This window comes from Dendroctonus ponderosae, unplaced genomic scaffold (assembly GCF_020466585.1).
Source record: "Dendroctonus ponderosae isolate FM_Combo_2020 unplaced genomic scaffold, Dpon_F_20191213v2 Dpon_F_20191213_21, whole genome shotgun sequence".
NCBI lineage: Eukaryota > Metazoa > Arthropoda > Insecta > Coleoptera > Curculionidae > Dendroctonus > Dendroctonus ponderosae.
The window spans coordinates 112,018-132,442 of record NW_026018276.1 but is presented as its reverse complement, the minus strand read 5'-3'; the positions used below and the strand labels follow the sequence as shown (position 1 = coordinate 132,442).

The 20,425-nt window shown below is 34.6% G+C and overlaps 5 protein-coding genes and 1 long non-coding RNA gene across 7 annotated transcripts; 4 read left to right on the top strand and 2 right to left on the bottom strand.

Moving 5' to 3' along the window:
- Positions 1-141: 141 nt before the first annotated feature.
- On the top strand, positions 142-4,441 carry LOC109534473 (heparan-alpha-glucosaminide N-acetyltransferase). Its single transcript, XM_019900159.2, has 9 exons — positions 142-636; positions 695-795; positions 852-973; positions 2,170-2,369; positions 2,428-2,686; positions 2,743-2,869; positions 2,924-3,073; positions 3,131-3,255; positions 3,429-4,441. Exons 1-9 carry the CDS (start codon positions 392-394, stop codon positions 3,789-3,791), a joined length of 1,692 nt encoding a protein of 563 aa, XP_019755718.2. The 5' UTR covers positions 142-391; the 3' UTR covers positions 3,792-4,441.
- A 31-nt stretch (positions 4,442-4,472) lies between these two features.
- LOC109534476 lies at positions 4,473-9,037 on the bottom strand. Of its 2 annotated transcripts, none has more exons than XM_019900161.2 (6): positions 8,958-9,037; positions 5,823-6,053; positions 5,578-5,752; positions 5,258-5,515; positions 4,968-5,199; positions 4,473-4,641 (listed from the first exon to the last, which is right to left on the bottom strand). In XM_019900161.2, exons 1-6 carry the CDS (start codon positions 9,005-9,007, stop codon positions 4,484-4,486), a joined length of 1,104 nt encoding a protein of 367 aa, XP_019755720.2. In that variant the 5' UTR covers positions 9,008-9,037; the 3' UTR covers positions 4,473-4,483. The 2 variants fall into 2 exon arrangements, with proteins under 2 accessions (XP_019755720.2, XP_019755721.2); XM_019900162.2 differs by lacking the exon at positions 8,958-9,037 and adding an exon at positions 8,368-8,453.
- Positions 8,994-9,911, top strand: LOC125502308 (phosphopantothenoylcysteine decarboxylase-like). The gene is made up of 3 exons (XM_048664350.1): positions 8,994-9,208; positions 9,341-9,541; positions 9,594-9,911. The coding sequence occupies exons 1-3, from the start codon at positions 9,101-9,103 to the stop codon at positions 9,849-9,851; spliced, it is 567 nt and encodes a 188-aa protein (XP_048520307.1). The 5' UTR covers positions 8,994-9,100; the 3' UTR covers positions 9,852-9,911.
- Positions 9,912-12,635: 2,724 nt separating this feature from the next.
- On the top strand, positions 12,636-13,112 carry LOC125503640 (craniofacial development protein 2-like). The gene has a single exon (XM_048664357.1). The coding sequence runs from the start codon at positions 12,636-12,638 to the stop codon at positions 13,110-13,112; it is 477 nt and encodes a 158-aa protein (XP_048520314.1).
- Positions 13,113-16,945: 3,833 nt separating this feature from the next.
- Positions 16,946-17,645, top strand: LOC109534479. The gene is made up of 2 exons (XR_002171638.2): positions 16,946-17,031; positions 17,327-17,645. It is a non-coding gene; the product is annotated as an uncharacterized LOC109534479 (long non-coding RNA).
- A 434-nt stretch (positions 17,646-18,079) lies between these two features.
- On the bottom strand, positions 18,080-20,362 carry LOC109534475 (cytoplasmic dynein 2 intermediate chain 2). The gene is made up of 9 exons (XM_019900160.2): positions 20,195-20,362; positions 19,839-20,142; positions 19,666-19,787; positions 19,492-19,601; positions 19,224-19,428; positions 18,964-19,154; positions 18,748-18,902; positions 18,498-18,700; positions 18,080-18,299 (listed from the first exon to the last, which is right to left on the bottom strand). Exons 1-9 carry the CDS (start codon positions 20,251-20,253, stop codon positions 18,209-18,211), a joined length of 1,440 nt encoding a protein of 479 aa, XP_019755719.1. The 5' UTR covers positions 20,254-20,362; the 3' UTR covers positions 18,080-18,208.
- Between the last annotated feature and the right edge of the window lie 63 nt (positions 20,363-20,425).

Below are 20,425 nucleotides of genomic sequence, written 5' to 3'. Positions count from 1 at the left end.
TACAAATCATATTCTCACGGTAAAGCATTGTCTCTGTGGTGATTATTTAAATGAACGCTCTAGAAAAAGACACCAAGGCGTCAGACAGCTTGTATCTCGCTCAGTCGCATATGGATTCTTCAATTGGTGTGTTGGGATAGCTGTCAAGTTAAAGTCAATTAGTCAAAATATTTTGTTCTCTATGTGGTTCACATGTGGTTAGCTATTTATATGAAAGTAGACGAACAATAAAAGTTTTTAAATAGTACCAAAAGTGATATCTAGCTGAATCAAAGTTTGGACATTTTTCTGATATAATCTGACACAGAAGATATTTTATATTTACTCTCCAATTTATTCAATACGCAGTTCATTGTGTGAGTGCAGGGCTCAAGTAAACTTAGCAAGCATTATGCTTTTTGCAAACAAAGAGAAGTGCCTTCAAAGCACATCTCTGTTGAGTTATGATGAGGCATGTATAGATATATTTAATACGTTCAATGATACAGTTTCCATATTCGGCCAATATCAGCAATGCCATGAATGCAATTTTCAAAATTTTACTGTTTTGAGCCCCCAGGGGAATAAATCCTTGTTAATCAGCACTAGATCACCTTTAACGTTATACTGGGACAAGGATGGAATAGACAATTGCATGTAAGTGCTGGTATTAAAAAAATCTTTGTATAGTTAGGTATTAATATAATTTTTATAGCTTTTCTAAACTGTATTATGAACATTATCGTTATGGCTGGAATATCACATCTCAGTGCGAACAAGTTCGTATTAAAAACGCAGCAGATGATGCCTATCTGCGTAAGACATGCCGTTTTCATACCACATTTTAGCCAACTTTAACATATAAATTTTAGCTATTCTTATGGCCTTTGTGTTTCTATTTTGCTTTGGAACATTGTGGTATATGGTTAAATGCATTTACAAAAATAGTGGCAGGTTGAGAAGCCTTTTGGCATGGAGCTCAGAACTTGAAGATGTAAGTAAATTACTAAATTAACAGTATAATCGATATTTTTATCATTCTTATCAAATACCTCCTTTATATCGTTGTTACATTGCTCAAGTATACATATAATTAGGAAATCGGTTGTAATTGCATTTCACGAAGTTTGGTTTAATTATTTTACAATAACAACTAATCTAAAATGTACCGAAGCTATGAATCATATCTGAATCATTAACATGTGCCTTGCTGATAAAACCTCTGCAATTAAAATATGTTTATTTTTATCAATCTATTAATGTGGGTACTATAGAAAAAGCTTATGCAACAATCCCTATATTTAGGTAAATGCGAATATATTATACATATTATCAATAGCTTAATATTTTGCCGAAGACATCATGTGCGATCAATGAGAATTTTTAATTTTTTTGCATCTTTAATTCCTGACTTCGCGGTCTATATTTCTCAGTCAGAACAGAAGACTAAGCTGCATTCTTCATTCTAGAATTGAACACGGCCAAGCAATTATGGATCTTCTTTATTAAGTATATCACGCACGAAATATTTATTCAAAAGGCGGTCATTGAGATTTACCTAAACAAACGGTACTATTTTGGGTCTCACTAAAGGGAAGATCACTCACGAGGCATGCTGTCAACATAATAGTTCTGATCAAAATTTTTAAGCATTCCCGATGTTTTACTGGTCTTGTTTTCCAAATACCTCAAATTTTAGCAAGTTTGAAAGAAAAAGGCCATCTGGCCCCAGCACATTGCATTTATCAACATTGTTTAAGCCGTGTTTATTTAAGCCACTTGCGGTTTCTTTTATTTATTTGTTTTTCTATTACATTTTTAACAGAATGGTTTTGAATATTGTCCATATTATTGAGTTTAATTAAACACTCACCACTTACATTTGCTGAATGCGAATCCACACATACAAGAATCTAGTGCTAATCGTGAATAAGATATATGATATACGCATGAATTATACCTAAGGGTCTTGTACATGACCAATTGACAGTGCTCCGGTGGCGCTAATAAAACATTCTATTTAAAAAGCAGTGCATCAAACACTAGAAATTTTGCGTTTAGTCTACCAAAAAGTTTTTGGACTTAACTAAATAAAATGCTATGTATTTTCCAATCGAACCAAAGCATATACATTTAGGTTTTTTCTTACGTGAAACGGAGAAAAGAGCAACTTGTGTTAATATTTTAAAGGATTTGACTGGATCAACGCCTCTGGTAATCGAAAGACCACCATCCATCAAAAAGCATCCACATCGAATCAAATCATTGGATGTATTTCGCGGGTTGTGCATTATATTAATGATCTTTATCAATTACGGTGGTGGACATTACTGGTTTTTCCAACATTCTCCCTGGAATGGTATTACCTTGGCGGATCTTGTTTTTCCATGGTAAGATCAAGGTGATTCCTCCTTTGTATTATGCTATTGTTTTGTATATCATTTTAAGGTTCATGTGGATAATGGGGCTGTCCTTAACGGTTTCCATGCATAAAAAGCTGCAAAGAGCAGTACCAAGACGAACGTTGGTATTCCAAGTGTTGCGCCGAAGTGCACTGCTCCTATTTTTAGGAGTGGTCGTTAACTCAAGCAAACATGTGTTGTCTATAGCAGAACTTAGATTCCCAGGAGTATTGCAAAGATTTGCCGTTACTTATTGCATTGTTGGATTGCTTGAAATTGCTTTTGCCAAAAGAATCGAAATTGATGTATGTACTACTAGATCATATTCACTTGGGCTGGAAATAGAACCTAATTATTTCAGAATATATCCTGCGTTACTGATATCGTACAAGCTTGGCCACAGTGGTTGTTTGTTCTAATGCTGGTAGCGATTCACACTTGTATCACATTTCTAGTTAATGTCCCCGGTTGCGGCAACGGGTACTTGGGTAGGATTGTACACCTGTTTACACTGTTCTCAGTCTAAGTAAATGCGTTTTTAGGACCGGGGGGTTTAGATGACATGAGCAAGCACTTTAACTGTACTGGAGGAGCTGCTGGCTACATTGACCGACAGGTTTTTGGGCATCATCTATTGAAAATACCTGATTGCAGCCGTATTTATGAAAATAAGGTCTGGTTTGATCCTGAAGGTAGTCTCTATTAAATTTTTGTCAGTCCAACAAGTGCAAATTTGTTTTTTTCTGCAGGTATTTTAGGCATTTTAACATCCGTACTTACTGTATACTTAGGAGTGCAAGCAGGAAGAACTTTAAATACATATCAAAATGTGAAAGCCAAGACCATAAGATGGGTTGTGTGGGGTTGTTCTATGGTAAGCTTTTACTGATTTCACATGCCACGAACCATATCATATACCGAAACATACATACAAACATTATATTAGCTATTGGAGTTTTAACTATTTAGAATTTAGAACATTTTTGCTGCTCTAGTTGAAATATTTTATTCTTTTTATCAGCTAACCGATAAAAAACTTTCTTCCAGTGTTTGATTGGTGAAATTCTGTGCAGTTTCAAGATAGACGATGGACCAATTCCCCTTAACAAACAACTTTGGTCACTTTCTTTTACATTGGTGACGGCTGGTATGGCTTTTATTATTCATACTTTCCTCTTCTTAATCGTGGATATATATCGAAAATGGGGTGGAAGACCATTTTTTTACCCCGGCATGAATTCAATAGTTTTGTATGTCGGCCATGAACTATTTAGAAATACGTTCCCATTTGGATGGATCCCTACAGTGGAAACGCACTCTGCTTACTTATTTATGAATCTCTGGGGTACTGGATTGTGGGTGGCAATAGCGATTTATTTGTACAAACACGATATATTTTTTACCATATGAAGAGCTGCATAAATTCTCATCTCAAATAACCAAAAATATATACACTTTTAAATACTGATTTACTGTCTGATTGCCCTAAAACTGCGTTTCATCAATCATCAATTTTCAATCAATTTTGATTCCTGATATAATTAAGCAGATTGGCAGTTTCCTCCGTGTTTAAAATTCTAAGAATACGGAAAGCAATAATTAGTTTTAAGGCATGCATTAGGAATGTTATCTGTATAGCCGCGTTTAGTAATTTTGCATGCAACATTGTGATGGAACCCAATCTCAACATGTATCTTGAGTATGCCTAATTTGATTAAATAGAAGTTTTCAACCGGATTCGAGATTTTGCAAAATATTTGAAATTTATTTTTTGTCACTGGTATTAGATTTTTGTTAGAAGGGCTGTGAAATCTTAGTGCTAGTATTTGTTTGTTTAATGTTTTTGACCAAAAGGAATATGTATGTGTTTTTTGATACCATCGATAAAATGTTAATTTCTATTCATTACCGTTCGTGTACCTATATTTTGATATGTGATTTAATAACTATTTCAAATAATTTTCTAAACTGGTTTGACTGATATTTTAACAATGAAGGAGATAGGTGTATAGGGAAATTGTTTAGGAGTTCTAATGAAATATAATGTGTTATTGGCCAAACATGTTATTATTTGTTAAATAATACATATGCAATAATCCAACTTATTTATTTGCATATCTTAAACTCCTAGTCTTCACACAGCCGACAGTTTTATAAAAGGAAAACAACAATACAGGTAGTACAACTAAAATTAAGTACACAGCTAAGTGTTCGAAACGACTAGGTGACCATAAATTAGTAAATCTCAGTTCGTTGTTCTCTGAAACAAAATTTCCACTTTATTATTAGATTCAGAAACCATATACGGTACCTGTAATTTTGTATGATTAGAAACTACCGAACATGGAAGTGCAAAGAAGTGTGTAAAAATTCCATTAAAAATATTTATATTGAAGCTCGATTAAATCAAGACGTTTTTGAGGCTCATTTTACAATTTTTCTAGGAAATAAATTTATATCGAAGGAATTTCTGAACTTTCATTTAAGCGAGTTTCAGCTTATTTTAAAGCCCAACTGATATTGCACATGCAACTACTATTAGATATTTAAATTTTGGAGTGTAATTATAGCACCAAGGATCCTTACCAATTATTGCAAATCCATATCCAATTTTATTAGTCCCCATTCGATAGCTACARGTGGGAATTAGAATCTCGTACATGTTTTGAACTCCCAACGCGTATTCATAAATCTGATCACTTTCGGGAGTAATGGGGACAATGTGATAATCTTTSTGGAGCAAAGCATCTGTGCTAATAATCATGGATTTATGCTCGTGAGCAGTAAAAAGTACATGCGGCTGCATTTTGTTGATGACCTTAAATATCGTTATTGTGTTTTAAGCGAAACGAAAACATATTTAAAGTAAAAAGTACCTTCTCTGGGAATGGGGAAGGCCGAAACATTAAGGGTATGTGGCTCAGACCTACAAATATCTTGCTAGTGTCGAAGAAGTCTCTCTCCTTTTTATATGCTGGAATGATGTGAGTTAGACGATTTATTTTGAAGAGGGTGACATTGCCGACAGTATGAAAACTAGATTGGGAAAAAGCCCGTTCGAACCTTTGCAGCTTTTTTGGTGTTACATCAGTGTCTTCTCCTCCAATGTCGTTGTCCCCAGGTAGCCAAACATGCTGAATTTTCAAACAGTCAACTGCATTGATCATTTTATACTTAATCCAAGGGCCAAAATTACCTTAACGTTATTATCAAGTCTATAAGGATTCAGGAATATATTGAATATCCTCCTTACGTAGCTATTGAAGTCATCATCATTTGCTATGTGTGCTTCATCCATTAAGTCTCCAAGAAACACAACCACATGCGGTTTAGCATAGTTATAGGCATAATAGTACGTTATTCTCAAGAACCTTCAATTTTCAAGATCAATCGCCAGTTTATATTTACCGTTATATATATATTGTATGTATTTTAGTTTACCTGTCGCTATCAAAAATAGTGAATGGGCTCAAGGGCGGGAATATTTCATTTAAATTGCCAATAATCTGGGGATCAGCTACAAGAAGAATTTTTATGCAGTCTTTTTTGTTTCGACAAGTCATGAAAGGCCATGAGCCCGTTTTCAATTTATATATTAAAAACTCTGCATAAAACGCGTACGATAATGTTAAAATTGTCCAAAAAGTCAGACATATTTTTTTCTTGGATAACCTGTAACAAATAAAGATATTCTATTATAAATTATAAACATTGAGTAATCAGTTTCTATAAATTGGGCAAATTATAAATGCATAAAACATTTAAAATAATGTAGTTATCAACCTGTAATAAAAGACGTGAGGAAATTGTGGCATTTTAAAGACAAAAATTAAAGACAAATTAAGACAAAGTTTATAAAAAAATTTAAAATAATGCAAGTTTTCTAGAAACATAAAAATATTGTCTTGGGGATTAGGTCTGGACAGTGGTAAGAAACAAAACGTTTTTAGGTACCAAGTTTACGGCAATTTATTTTTGCCTTCATCAGCAAGCATATTGTTCGGTTTCGAAGGTCTGAGAACTCTCTAGAATTTTTCCGATTACATTATTTTCATTCTAAAGGTAACTGGGATATAAAATTATTTCCCTGAGTCATATTAACAGCGTCAGTGGTAGTCAATGATTAAGATTAACATTCTGCAGAAAAAGAGAGATCAGACAAAATTTTTGAAATTGTTCTTGTATCGGTCGGGAAGATTTCTTTGAGTCTTGCAACTCACGATATTTAAGAATTATTCGGTTATTTAATTAATAATTCTACATATATATTTCTGATTATTGAACAGCAGTAGTACCGACTTGTGAGCAGGTAAACTTCAAATTAAGATCAGTTTGCATGTGTATGGATATTTAGGTCTAAAACAAGTTGATATAATGAATGACAATTGTAAAACATTTCTATTGGACGACTGATAATTTAAGTCAACTTGAGTCGTTCGAATCGAAAAGGATGATAATTTTTTACTGATTACACAGCGTATTTTTTAATGAATTAAATAAACAACAAATTTACATTTGTCTAATAAGAGTCTTTGTAATATACTGAGGTAAAATTAAGTCACTTTACGAGTAGTACCTACATACTTTCTGTTTACTGTAAATAGAATAGAACAGTATAGAATTGAATTTTTAAAGCATTAAATCTGAATTAACTCTGCATAACGATTTTTTATATCTGGTAACCAGTTTTTAAAAAGTATTCAAAATGAGCGAAAAGTACGTATTTTCTTATATTTAATTGAATAGGGAACAAAGGTGAAATATTAGTTGTTGAGGCTGATAAAGCACTCGACAATGAAATATATTGGAAATCAGATAAACTACAACCAATTAAATGAACCAACTAAAATTCAATTTAAAGATTAGTGATGATTTATCCAGATGTCCTAAAAAATTGTAATAATACTGTCTGAAAAAAGCCTTTAAAACAAGTGTCCGATACCTTTACCGTAAGAAAAATATACGCACTGCACTGAATCTATAATAGTGAAATAGGTATATAGCGTAGCAAAGTGTAGTGTACAGGATTTAAGAAAATTAAGGTGTTTGCTTAGTAAACAGGGGATATAAAGTCGCGCATTGATGTAAAAAAAATGTTTTTACTCTCAACACATTTTTTACTCTACAAGATTATACTATCAGATCTGGAATTCAAAGTGTTTTTTTTAGGTCAACATTATCAACATAGTTTTTTAATTCGCACGTGCAAAGGTTTGATATCGGTTTATGTAGTCAGTGTTTATTCATTGGTTGATGAATCATTTGTGTTTGTTGGTTTTAATGATTTTCCTATTAATACGAAACAGAAATATAATATTATTCACTAGAATTCGATCCGTCCTAACGAGATGAAATAAGCTTATTTCATTTATAGAAGGAATGTTTAACTTTAAATATTTACAATTCCGCAATTCGCAATTCGCCAACTTGAGTAATACATGGTAAAAAATTCCGCTTCGCGCGTATTAAAGAATACAGGATTTCACATTTTTAGCGCAAACCGCTTATAAAATATTCTTTCTTTCTTTAAAAGGTCTAGTGAATAGAAGTTCTTGTTTCGAAAATCAAACGACGTTATTTCTGGGCAATGAGAACTGAGATTTTATTTGATATACACATTTGCCTGATGAAGTGAAAAATGCTAATATTGATAAGATGTTTTCAAATTTTTCCAATATTGCTACTAGTTCATATTATCTAGTTTTATTGGTATCCTTTTATAACGAGCGATATGCTAAATAACATTCATTGTATTGCTAACTCTAGATAATTCGTATTTGTATAATTTTATACGATTTACATCACAGCCTAATATTTAAGGGTGAGGAAGTGAAAATCCAAGGGAGTTACATAAAAGAGTTCATCTAACTTTTAAATATTTAGTGAATTAATTTAATGAGAAAAAATGATCCCTTAAATAAGCTATATTTTAGAAATCAGTATAGTAAATGGGGCAGTCAAATTACTGAATAAATTGCATACACACCTTAACATTTTAGGCGCTATATCACTCCATCATACCTTTAGAAACTAATGAAAACTATAAATCTGTAAAAAACTACATATTTATGAAAAACTTGTTATTTATTATGAAATGTCACAACCTCAAACATTCTGTCATTTTTGGAATTAAATTTTGAAAAGAAAAGTTGGAATATTAATAAATGTTTGGGTATTCAAGCAAATTAGAGAGAAAATTGACTTTATTTAAATTAAATAATTGAATTAAAAAAGTCAAATTTTTTAAATAATGGTAAAACCGGTATGTATACTAGACACAGGCACATCATAACCTCTGAAGCCTCTAAAGCAGGTTAACCCTACTTAACTGATCATTGTTATTTGATTAGCAACATTTCAATCGCTAAAAGTGGCCCGAAATATTTCCCATGTCGTCTATGACTTTTAGCCAAAAGATCTTTAAACCTACCCCTCCAGAAAAGGGCAGTTTTCCGTTAGATCACGAAGGACTTTGCAAAACGTCTATGGTAAAGTATATGAAGTGTTTGTATAAGGAGAACAGTAAGAATTCCGAGTGCCGTTTAGAAGCTAAAGGTAAACGTAGCCAAGCCCTACCGCATAGTTGCCCTACACTGGTTGCTTGTAGAATATCTTGATTGCCGCATGAATAACAATCTGATGGCCAGAGAGGAATGGTCAAGGCTCGGCTTTCAAGATCTTGAAAGTGAAACCGTATCTGTGGACAAACAGAACTAAAAATGGTTAATATTCTAATAGGGTGTACAGGGAGTGTTGCCACCATCAAACTTCCACATTTAATTCAAGAAATTTATCAGCAATTTGAAAAGATTCATCATAATATCAAGGTATGAAAAGTCGACTTTATAGTTGTCGCATTTCACATCTTTTAAGATTCTTCTATTATGACTTGATTTTGAATAGTTAGTGTTTTTTATATCCCATTTTCTCTACTTAATGTATATTGGGTGGTTTTTAAGATTAGGGTTGTCACCACTGAACATGCAAAGCATTTCTTTGATCCCAAAGATCTTGGAAATGTAGATGTTTTTTGTGATGAGGATGAATGGAACGCGTGGAGCAAACGAGGTGATGAGGTTTTACATGTTGAACTAGGCAAATGGGCTGATATTCTGTTAATAGCTCCCCTCGATGCTAATTCTCTTGGAAAAATTGCCACTGTAAGCAGAGTGTATTCCTTTAATTTCATCACTCTGAGTATCATAATTTTAGGGAATTTGTGATAATATTTTACTCTGCACAGCCAGGGCATGGGACGTTTCAAAGCCTCTAATCTTTTGCCCAGCAATGAACACTAAAATGTTTATTCATCCAATCACAGCAGTTCAAATAACAACGTTAAAGTCATGGGGTTACATCGAAATTCCTGTTATTCAAAAAACACTTATGTGTGGTGACACTGGTTTAGGTGCAATGGCTGAAGTGTCTTCTATTGTTCAGACTGTTATCGATGTGGTAGAAAAAATGTAATTTTTTTCAATTTGTAGTTATGGTGGTTTTTTAAGTGAAATAAAAGCGTTTATAACGAAAGCTAATTTTTCGTCACTATTCCCATATTGCCGATATACCGTTTAAAATTATAGGATATATGTCGGAACTGTTATTGAAATAAGCATTTTCATTTGAAAGGGAATTGCAATTTTTTCTRTGTTCATAAATTCACAGGGTMATCTATGAATATTTTCATGTTTAGAAAATACTGTTAACGCAAATCCCAAAAAGGTTTTAGCTTTGGGTCTTCTCGGCGATACTAATAGAAAGTTAAGTTTAGTTTAAAAAAATGTTTTTTGAAAAAATGGACTTGAATTTCGGTACGTTAACAATTAATTGAATAGTAGAGGATAGCTTTTATTTTTATTTTTTTATTTTTCTCACTGCTCGTTGCATTCGTAGAAATTTGTATCATGTTCCTCTGTATATCACTAATAGTTTTAGTTTGCTCAAGCTCAGTTCCTGAATTATGAACTGTATTATTACTGGGAGTATATCAAAGAACTATTCAACTTTATCTAAAAATTTACTTTTGCTCAAAGTTGTTCGTTATTGTTTTGTTACGTTAATTATGCATATCATGAAAAACCCTGCATCTGAACAATGAGGTGCACATTTGGCCCTCATGTATGGATCTTTTGAGTCCTCGAAAGAAGCAATTGAATTCTAGAAATGTTCACAGCCAGTACAACGCTTTCAAAACAAAGTTTTTAAAACTATTTCTGTGAAAAACCTAGACTTTATTCTTGAAGGTGCCAGGTCAATCAAGTTTCTGAAAAAACAACATAAAAAATGGACATTTTGCAAAATAATGAAAACCCATATCAACTTTTTCACTATCTCGTAATAGCAACATCGCTTTACATCGAAAAGTTTCAATTTGGGATTGCATGGCATAATAGAATGGAAAGGTCAAGAAAGCACAAAAAGTATATATTTTATCAAAAATCCTCGAATAATCTTGTTTTGTAATACATCCTTTATTTTCATGATTTAATAATAAGTGTTTTCATGATATATTTCAACAGTAATAATAATCACACGTAAAAACCTTTACATAAATATAATAAATATGTTGCCGTTAAATGAGTAGAGATATACAAAAGAAAAAAACACCAACAAAATGTATAACAAAGTGTAACAACGTAGAGTAAGATCATTTCCTTAATGTTGATTTTTTCGCTCTCACGTTGGGAGGTATCATTCGCTTCCAAATTTGCAACCTTTTCTCAAATAAAGCAGCTCGCTCTTTGTCAGTTAAATACAGTTCTTCGTCTATAGCGTCAATATATAAGTCACTTAATAAACCGGATTTGTAGCGCTGAAAATTATTTACTAATTTAGTAGCATTCGATAATAAATAAAGAACGTTTACTTGTAATTTACCTTGAATTTGTTTCGTCTATAAATAATTTCTTCTTCCGACACTTCCTTCAGATGACAGTATATTTTAAAAATAACGTCTGCAATCGAATCGATATTATCGTCGATTAATATTTCACCTAAAGTAACTTTTTGAATGAGTGGACTTAAGGGTATGGGTTCCTTCTTAATCATCCATTTTCGATATAATTCCAAATAACGTAATTTGCAACAGAATATATATGTTTCGCTTATATCGTCTAAGATCAGAGATGGTTGGAAGGTAAATTTTATTCTCTTGTGCGTAAATTTTGTTATTTTCAAGCCGGGCAAATTGAAGATTGTGTCCGTTTGATTTGCTGCAATGTCTTCAAAGGCCAATTTTCTTTCTTCTTCTCTTTCTTCGGTTTCATTTGCCCGAGTGGTCATCGTTTCACTCCTCGAGCTTATATCGACTGCAATACAGGACGACATTTAATTGATGCATTTTTTTGGCTTTAGCAAATTAGATTGAACAAACTGATGTTTGCTTTTATTAACTACTTTCCACTTTAATCCCTAGTAGCTCACAAAATCCTTGAAAATATCTTAGTGAATTAATTTTATTACGTATTAGTATTACGTAGACGTATTATTTAATATTTTATTTAAGAGAATTTTATGGAAATTGTATASGAAAAATAGGAAATTTCTGACTAACTCGTCGTTTYTAAACGAACGAAYAGTAGGTAATCAATTTTATTTCCTMGATAATTTTTAGTGTGTAGTTTTATGAGTTAATTTACACTTTTTCCATTTAGAGGCCAGCACAAAAATGGGAAATATTGAAAAACTCTTCCGTTTGACACTCTTCCTGCTTACTATACAGGGAGTTTTCAAATTCAATTAAAACTCAGCAAGTGTATTTAAGACAATACAACCTATGTTTTTAACAGATAGGGTTTAGAAAGGCACACTTTGAATSTACAGATCCTAAGTTSCGTAATTTCGTTCATTACGATCGTAGTTTTGCGTTAAATTATTTTTATTATACCTGTTTGCACAAWAAATTTTGATTTTCAAAAGCTAATGATGGTCGYAATATCAGCASACAGCCAAAATGTTCAAAATTTTTTGCGATCTAATTAGTAAAGAAAAAATCATAAATTTCAATTCTCTGAATTTCCTTGGTACARAAAACTGTTTGGGAGAAACATGGTTTTTGGCAAAATACACGAAACACGCGCGCACAAAAGRAATAATTACTTTTACTTACATCGTTTATATTCAATTTATAATATATTTAAAGCTTGAAATCTGCCGTTTAAAATAACTACTTAAATATTAGAWTAGTTTGCTGCRTRTCGAAAAAACTGAATAACAATAGAATATATAAACATAAAATAAAAAGTKTTATAGCTTATGACACCAACGGAAGACAAAGATGAGGGTAAAAAAGATCTGTTTTACGACACTTTGGACAGGAAACTAGCCCAACTTSCCAAACAAKACATGTCACTCATCTTGGGAGGTTTCAWTGCGAAAATTGGACAASAAAAGGCGCTAAGACCTCTTGTGGGCATGCACAGCCTGCACGATGCTTCCCACCACAATGGTCTGAGAGTGGCAGATCTTGCAGCAAGTAGTATGTTAATAAAGTCCACCACTATGTTTGAACACCAAGATATACGCAAAATGACATGGGTATCTAATGATGGCSTAACCAGGAACCAAATAAATCACGTTATAATTGATACAAGGCAGGGAMGTAATATACTAGACGTGAAAAGCTGCAGGGGAGCAGATGCCGATTCAGATCATTTTCTGGTCAAAGCCAAGATCAAAGCTAGAATATATACAGTTMAGAACAAGCGAACCAGTCGTCTCTCTCCTGAGTAGGATACAGAAAAGCTTCAACAGACAGAGATAAGACAGTATAAGAAAGAACTAGAGCGACTTATCAGAGAAAACACTAACACCACGTACAATACTAATATGGACCGTTATATCTGGAACAATTACAGAAGCAGCTAGAAATGTGGTAGGGAAGAAACCCAGTAGGCAACAGAAAAACCACTGGCATGATGAAGATTGCGAAGATCCTATGGAGCCGAGAAATACTGCTAGACTTTGACTGCCTAAGAAAAAAAGAGCCTTAAGAAAGACTGTTAGGAAGAAAAAACCGAGAATGACAAGACAGAGAATTGAGTGCACTAGAAGAAGGAAAAAATATCACGAACATTCTACCAAAAATTACGTTCTATAAAAGCAGGATTCAGACCCAGGACCGACAATATCTTAAAGAAGGAAAATGCATATGTATGTATGTATAACCGACAAAGTAGAAATGTTGCAAACGTGGAAAAACGCCTTCTATCATCTGATCAATGGAGGAACTGATGATGAAGGGGAAGCACTGTATCTGCCGACTGCAGAACAACCCAATGAGATCACTTCAACAGAGGAAATTACAAAAGCAATAAAGAAATTAAAAAATAATAAAGTCCCTGGAGGAGACTTAATTACAGCCGAACTTCTTAAATATGGTGGCAATAGTATCATAACACCGCCTGCAGCGCAACGACTCTCGTGACTACGGCCTCGAGATAGGTACTGTAGGGGGCGCGGGGATCTTGGTTTTACTACCCGGATCGCGTGACGAGGTCACTATAACACCTCCCAATGCTCACGGTATAGTGCGCGCCAAGAGATGCAAGGCTGGGGGGAAGCTTAGCCAAAGGCGACTAACCTTGGGGCAACAGGCGCACCTCATTGTATCAGCCTTACCCACACATGCGGGGCTCTGTGTGGATGGACCTAACCCTTCCCTAGCTACTCGTGGGAATGATGGGGTGGAAAACACCACCATCATACACCACAAAATACCGGCGGGACCTCCTCAGAAGAACCGTCAGGATCCGCAGCTGGCAAAGTACCGAAGGGTGGTAAAAAACTCTCGGGGGCCGGCAGGCGGAAAAACCACCAAAACTATGCTAGGTAGACCCTCAGGGGAACCAGCACACACCAAAAAAGCTGCCATGACCGGGACGCAAAGCGACACCGGTCGGATGGCAGCACACCCAACAAATCAGCAACTGGGCGGCTGTATGTGGGAACTTCCGTATAGAGAGGAACCACACACAAGTCGTGCAAGATTGCGGTTTCCGGGATTAAGATGGCCATAGCGGCGGTCGGATACCCCGAGAAACTCATAAAGAGGCACCTGCTTGGGAAAATCAACGAGCTGCAGCCAGAGATGACTACCAGACCAGGTCATGTGTCGTACCTCCCCCCCTCAAGATTCTTCTGGAGTTCATTGAATACACAGGGATAATGAGGGAGTAAAATACGAGGGCACAATAGGGCAGAAATGACCGCGGTGCAAGGCCAAACACCACCTCGGCGGTGAGGAAAGGGTTTTAGTGGGTAAACAGCTTAGCTGGAGTCCCACACAACCCAGAGTGACAGACCACCAGCTCTGGGAGTGCATAAAAGAGCATTTCCCAATCCTCACCGAAAAAAGAAGCTATCCCTGATGACTGGAAGGTATCATCATACCGATCCACAAAATAGGCGATATGTCGGTCTGCAAAAATTACGTACACTAATCAATGTAGCCTATAAAGTCGTAACGAACCTACCAGTGCGGTTTCCTATCGAACCTACCACCATCACCCATGCTTTTTAATATCGCATTGGAGAATGTAGTAAGAGAAGCCAAAATCGAAACTCATGGGGGCTTAAAGTCAACGAGACAAAAACAAAATACATGTATGTCTCAAGACCAGGCAGAGCTAAGATAGGACAAAATGTGACCATGGACACATAAAACTTTGAAAATGTAAAACAATTTAATTGCTTAGGGTACACATCGGCCAACGACATGAGTGAAGAAATCAGCGAACGCCTAAAATCAGCCAACAGCTGCTTACACGCCCTATAGGATATACTAAAGTCCAAATACGTGACTAAGAGAACGAAAATCAAAACGTCTAAGACCATGATAAGACCCGTGGTAATCTACGGCTGCGAAACCTGGACTCTTACGGTGCCAAATGAGTAACTCATTCGAAGATTTGAGAGAAGAGTGCCGAGGAAATACAACCAGCCAGAACTGATTAACCTCATAAAGACACAAATGTTGAGATGAGCAGGGCACGTACGAAGACAGCCAGAGGATAGAATGGTCGGCTAAATATGGGCAGAGCAGCAGAAGGAAGAAAACCACTTGGAAGACCGAGATTAAGGTGGCGTGATAATATAGCATCGGACTTCCGGAAAATGGGCATCGAGAATGGTCTAGACGTTATGGAAGACCGAGACAGATGGAGCCAAATTGTAGCCTCAGCCAAGGCCCACCAGGGGCTGTAGCGCTCGGAGTAAATTATAGCTGCCAAATGAAACATCTGACCCAATTTTTACGATTGAATCTGTAATCTTATGTTATAAATTTGGACATGAACACTGCGTTTTTAGAAAGATTCGTTTTGGATGTTTTGCATAAATCGGGAGATAAATTTAAAGGAATAATTCACATTATCGAGAAGCTTCAGCCCGACCGTCCAAGCTATGTTTCAGAATTCACATTATTCCTGAATATTTCATCCGATAGGTTGAAAGATTAGCGCATTGCTAATGGAAAAATGAATAATTTATGTTAAATATTAAATTCAACATCCGACGGCATTTTTCTGTAATCTTGAAACGATTCTTCTATAAACATTACTTTTAAAGTTTTAAGAGTTAATAGTTAATTATAATTTTATAAATTGATGAGTTACTTCCTAGATGAAATGTCCTTGTCCGAATTATGTTGCAAAATATGCCTTGAAACGGGTATAATTTTGCATGTTTACACGATTATACGACTTGCTTCTGCATTAAAAATCCGCTATTAAAATTTTGCTTCTAATTTAGATGTATCCGACCTCTGACACCTAAAAAATAAGGTAGGTATGTTACTTTCTCTCAGAAAAAGCTGTATGTATATTCAAAATGAATATTTGGAAATACCAATTTGCATTGAAAAATAATACGTTAAATATATTATACAGATGTGAATTTTGAATATTTTATTCATTCATTCATAATAGGTAGTACCTACATACCGGGTGTCAATTTGAAAACTTCCCACCCTTAATCTCTTTCTTGTAGTTGAAAATATGAAAAATCGGAAACTCGTCAATTTTATTTGTAAGGGGGACACTTTAAATTAATATTTTTAGCCTCCTTGTTTAAACCCCCTAGGACGGGTAGATGTCACCCTTAAAATTTTAATGAGAAGGGGGTCAAGTGGCACTTCGTTTTAAAGGGTGTTCAATTGTCTTGTCATTAATTACTACTTTGTTGCTTTTTAGTCAGAGGTTTTCGAATAATCGCGTTTCAAAGCTGTAGAAACAATTAAACTTGCGTACACTCAGATATTGGTATACTGTTATTGGAAACTTAAACAGAAAAAATAATAATAAAATCCTCTTTCCACAACCTTGGTACGTTTCGGGGTATTAGGACAAGATAGTTTTTTTCCACTTCAAGTAATAACAATTTTTATAATTAAATAGTTTAAATGTAATTTTTCATGGCGGATCAAGTAATCTAGGTAAGAAGTACGATATTATCAAAATCTATAACTCTAACTCTTTACTTACGAAATGTGAATTCATCAGAATCTGACCATGAACTCATCTCGAATCAATCGTTTTTCAAACGTTTTATGCTGCTCGAACTGTTCACTTTACTTTCACGTTCACCTTTAAAATAATAAATGGCGCATCAACCAAAAGTAATCTGAATACCCATGAGTAAAAACGAAGAATAGGTATGTATTTTGTTAACATCGCTGCTTCATCGACTCGTAAATTTCAACCATGGGCATGCCATAAACATTTGCTTATTATTGCAAGTTTTATTCCGTTGTGGATTTTGTACAAAACTATTCATAACCGGCCATCGGTCATATGAAATTAAGTTATCTTGTGTGGAGTTAACTAAAACGTTTTGGTTTTACTAAAGTTTCTGGCTCGTGTTCAGTTTTGTTCCGGAGTTTTAAAGAGGCCTAATTTGACTGAAAAAAAATTAATTCAATTGACTAATAGATCCAGTTTTGCTCTTAGGTAAGGTGACTCGCTCCCTTCATTCACGAACTTTCGCAACTGACAAAGCGTTTGAGAAGTTCGAAATAAACCAGCTGCTTAAACCACCTTGTGACCGAATGGTCGTTTCTCCAATGGGCAAAAAATCGGATACAATTATGCGCAGGTATTTAAACGGCACATTTGTTTCAATACCTGCAAGTCTATGCATGTTTAAACACCAGCGATTTTTTGATAACTACGGAAATATAATATCTAAATAATAAATAAATAGATGTATGTAAAATAATACTATTGAAAATCACTGTTAAACAAGAACAAGACATTTTACCGTCTCTTTCGTACGCAGTATCATTCTCTTACCGGGCATGATTCAATTTTAAAAATAGAAAATTTTTCTGGAAAAGAAAAGGCTTTATATTTCATATACCTACGTGAATCGACAGATTAACGAAACTATATCAAAGTAAACAAACATTTTGATACAGCCAAGAAAGTATTAAATAAAAAGTATAAATTACATATTTGTACGTTGAAATTTGTTAAATAGGACAATAAAAAATTATATTTCATATGAATCGGCAATGTTACTATCTTAAATTAGACTGTCTTCAGGCTGTTATGTTCGAAACAATGTCAATAAATAAATAAAAAATTGCAGCATGGAGCAAATAAATAAGAAAAGTGCAATTTCAATATTTACACTCAATTCGAAAACATAGCAAACCTATGTGTGTTTTGATAATCCAACAAAAATAACACTAACTTAGCAAACACTTTTGTAAAAAGTATATTGTTGAATAAAATTCATTTAAATAACATGATTCTCTTATTTTTCATTTAGTTAATTCAAGCTATAAAATAAGCTCTTCGGAACTCGAACGCTTTTCAAACTGATCAGTTTTATTTTCTGTTTTGAAACTCAATACTCTGCCATGGAACGCTCCATAACTGTAATTGTCCATTCTTGTTGCCAAGAACTACGAATTTTGTGCTGAAAGTATAAAAAGTATTCTTACTTAATTCAACTTTATGCACAAGGTAGCCATTTTCCGACTGTCCGCATTCTCTTATGTGCCTAAAGATCAAGTGAAAATGTACATTAAATCCTTGCACGATTTCGGAAACTGGCCACAATGTGTATACACAACAAACAAAGTTATTAAGTAAGTAACTAAATTCACAAACATACTTTCCACTGTTCACAGCCAAGCTCGTTAAATTGCTTCGTGTGATTTTTGCATTAAATGATAGTGGAACGGATTTGCCACTGATTAAGTGATAAACTTCCATAGTCCCGTGTTGCCCACAAGCTGCCACCAATTTTTCCTCATGAGGGATATAAGAAATATCGTTTAAAGGGGATTTCGTAAAAATTACTTGAGCGGGTTCGTCCTAAAGTATTTAAATTAGTTTGTTACATGTTAAATTTTTTTACTTGCCTGATCGATTCTGTAAATTCGTATCTGTCCATCAGTGCCGCTTGTAAGAAACAGGTCTTTTCGATCGGGCGAAAATTTGATGGCGACAATTTCCCCCTTGTGGGGTTCGTAGTATTTGAAAACAGGATCATAAAAATACGTTTCCGTCGCTGTTCCTTCAACCATCAGAGCAAACGTATTTTTTTCTTACGTCTTTTATGCATATCTATTACCTACCTTTTAATTGAGTTGTTCCCAACATGGTACATCGTACTATTAAGCCTCCTTCTAAAGCTACAATAAATAAATCGGGGATGTTCTTAGAAAAATCGAATCCAACAAGACCAAGTTGTCCTTTGTCTAGCAGTGCCTCGGAAACCTCAGTGGTTTGGTTCATCTTTGCCAAAACCGGGGTTTTAATTTTATATCTGAAAATAAAATAAATAAGTCGATATGACGAGCAAACGCATTTTGTGGCTTATGACTGGAAACCGTACGTAATTTTTATTTTTAATATGTTATTTGTTATGTCGAAGTTCCATAGTTTGAGTAACCCATCCGTACTGGAACTAGCTAAACACACACTGTTAGTGGCATCGATATAATTCATCCAGGATATTTGAGTAATGTACTCATCATGGGCTAAGATGTTGCAGATCAGTGGATCTACATCGTTTTCTACATTCCAAATGTAAATTTGACCTGCAAAATGAATCCAAACTTCCTTTAAAATCTTATTTTCTTAACAAGTCAAGTTATTTCGACCTGTGAAGGTTCCAGCTGCCAGTATTCCACTGTGAATGGGGTGGTATTTTATACTAGTTACACAAGATTCTGTCGAGAGCCTTTTCTTTGGAGTATCTGATAAACAATCTCTAAAAATATTAGTTCAATTTTTGAGTTAGTCTAGTTTAGATAAACAATTTTCAAATATCCTGCCTGTTTAATGTGTATATGCAGATTATTCCTGCATGGTGACACCATGTTCTGTGCTTGTAATTGTAGGGAACCGCTAAACTTTTTCCTGAGTTATTCCATTGTAAGGAAGCAATAATCGGTATCTAAAATTCCGTTTACAGACTTTTTTCTGGTCATCAGATTGTTTTACTTACGGCTTTACTTCCAGTCTCTCCTTTCGACGCCACTTGCAACGTCTGCACCAACTTGCAAGTAGCATCAATCGGATCATCCAGTAGACGATAATTCTGGAAAATTCTGGAGTTATTTGAGTTGTCGATTTGCTCCTTGACCTGGGGGTAAATTTTGCTAAGCCATTTGCCTAATTTCTCCATGTCGACATCGGTTTGAGTCGGTTCGGTTTTTTCCGTTTGTACTTCTTGGGACTTTCTTTCGGAAGTATTACTGCCAGTTTCCGTTGTTCGAAATTCTGTTTGGCAGGAATTGTTGGCAGATACTCTAAAGTTAATTAGTAATAGTGTCGGGAGTTTTCTCCATACGCTTCACTTACTTTTTCACTTTCCACTTCGATTCGAAACCCACACATTCGTGATGTTTCACTGTAAACATTGTATTATTATTATGAAAACGTGCAGCTCAATGCATGAGCTTCACTGAGTTGACGAACTAATCAATTCTTTGCTGGAGTTGTTTGTATTTTACATCAATTCGTATCTATGGGAATAACGAATATCTTCGTTTAATGGATTTTTAAATGTTTTTACCATATAAATTCCACATG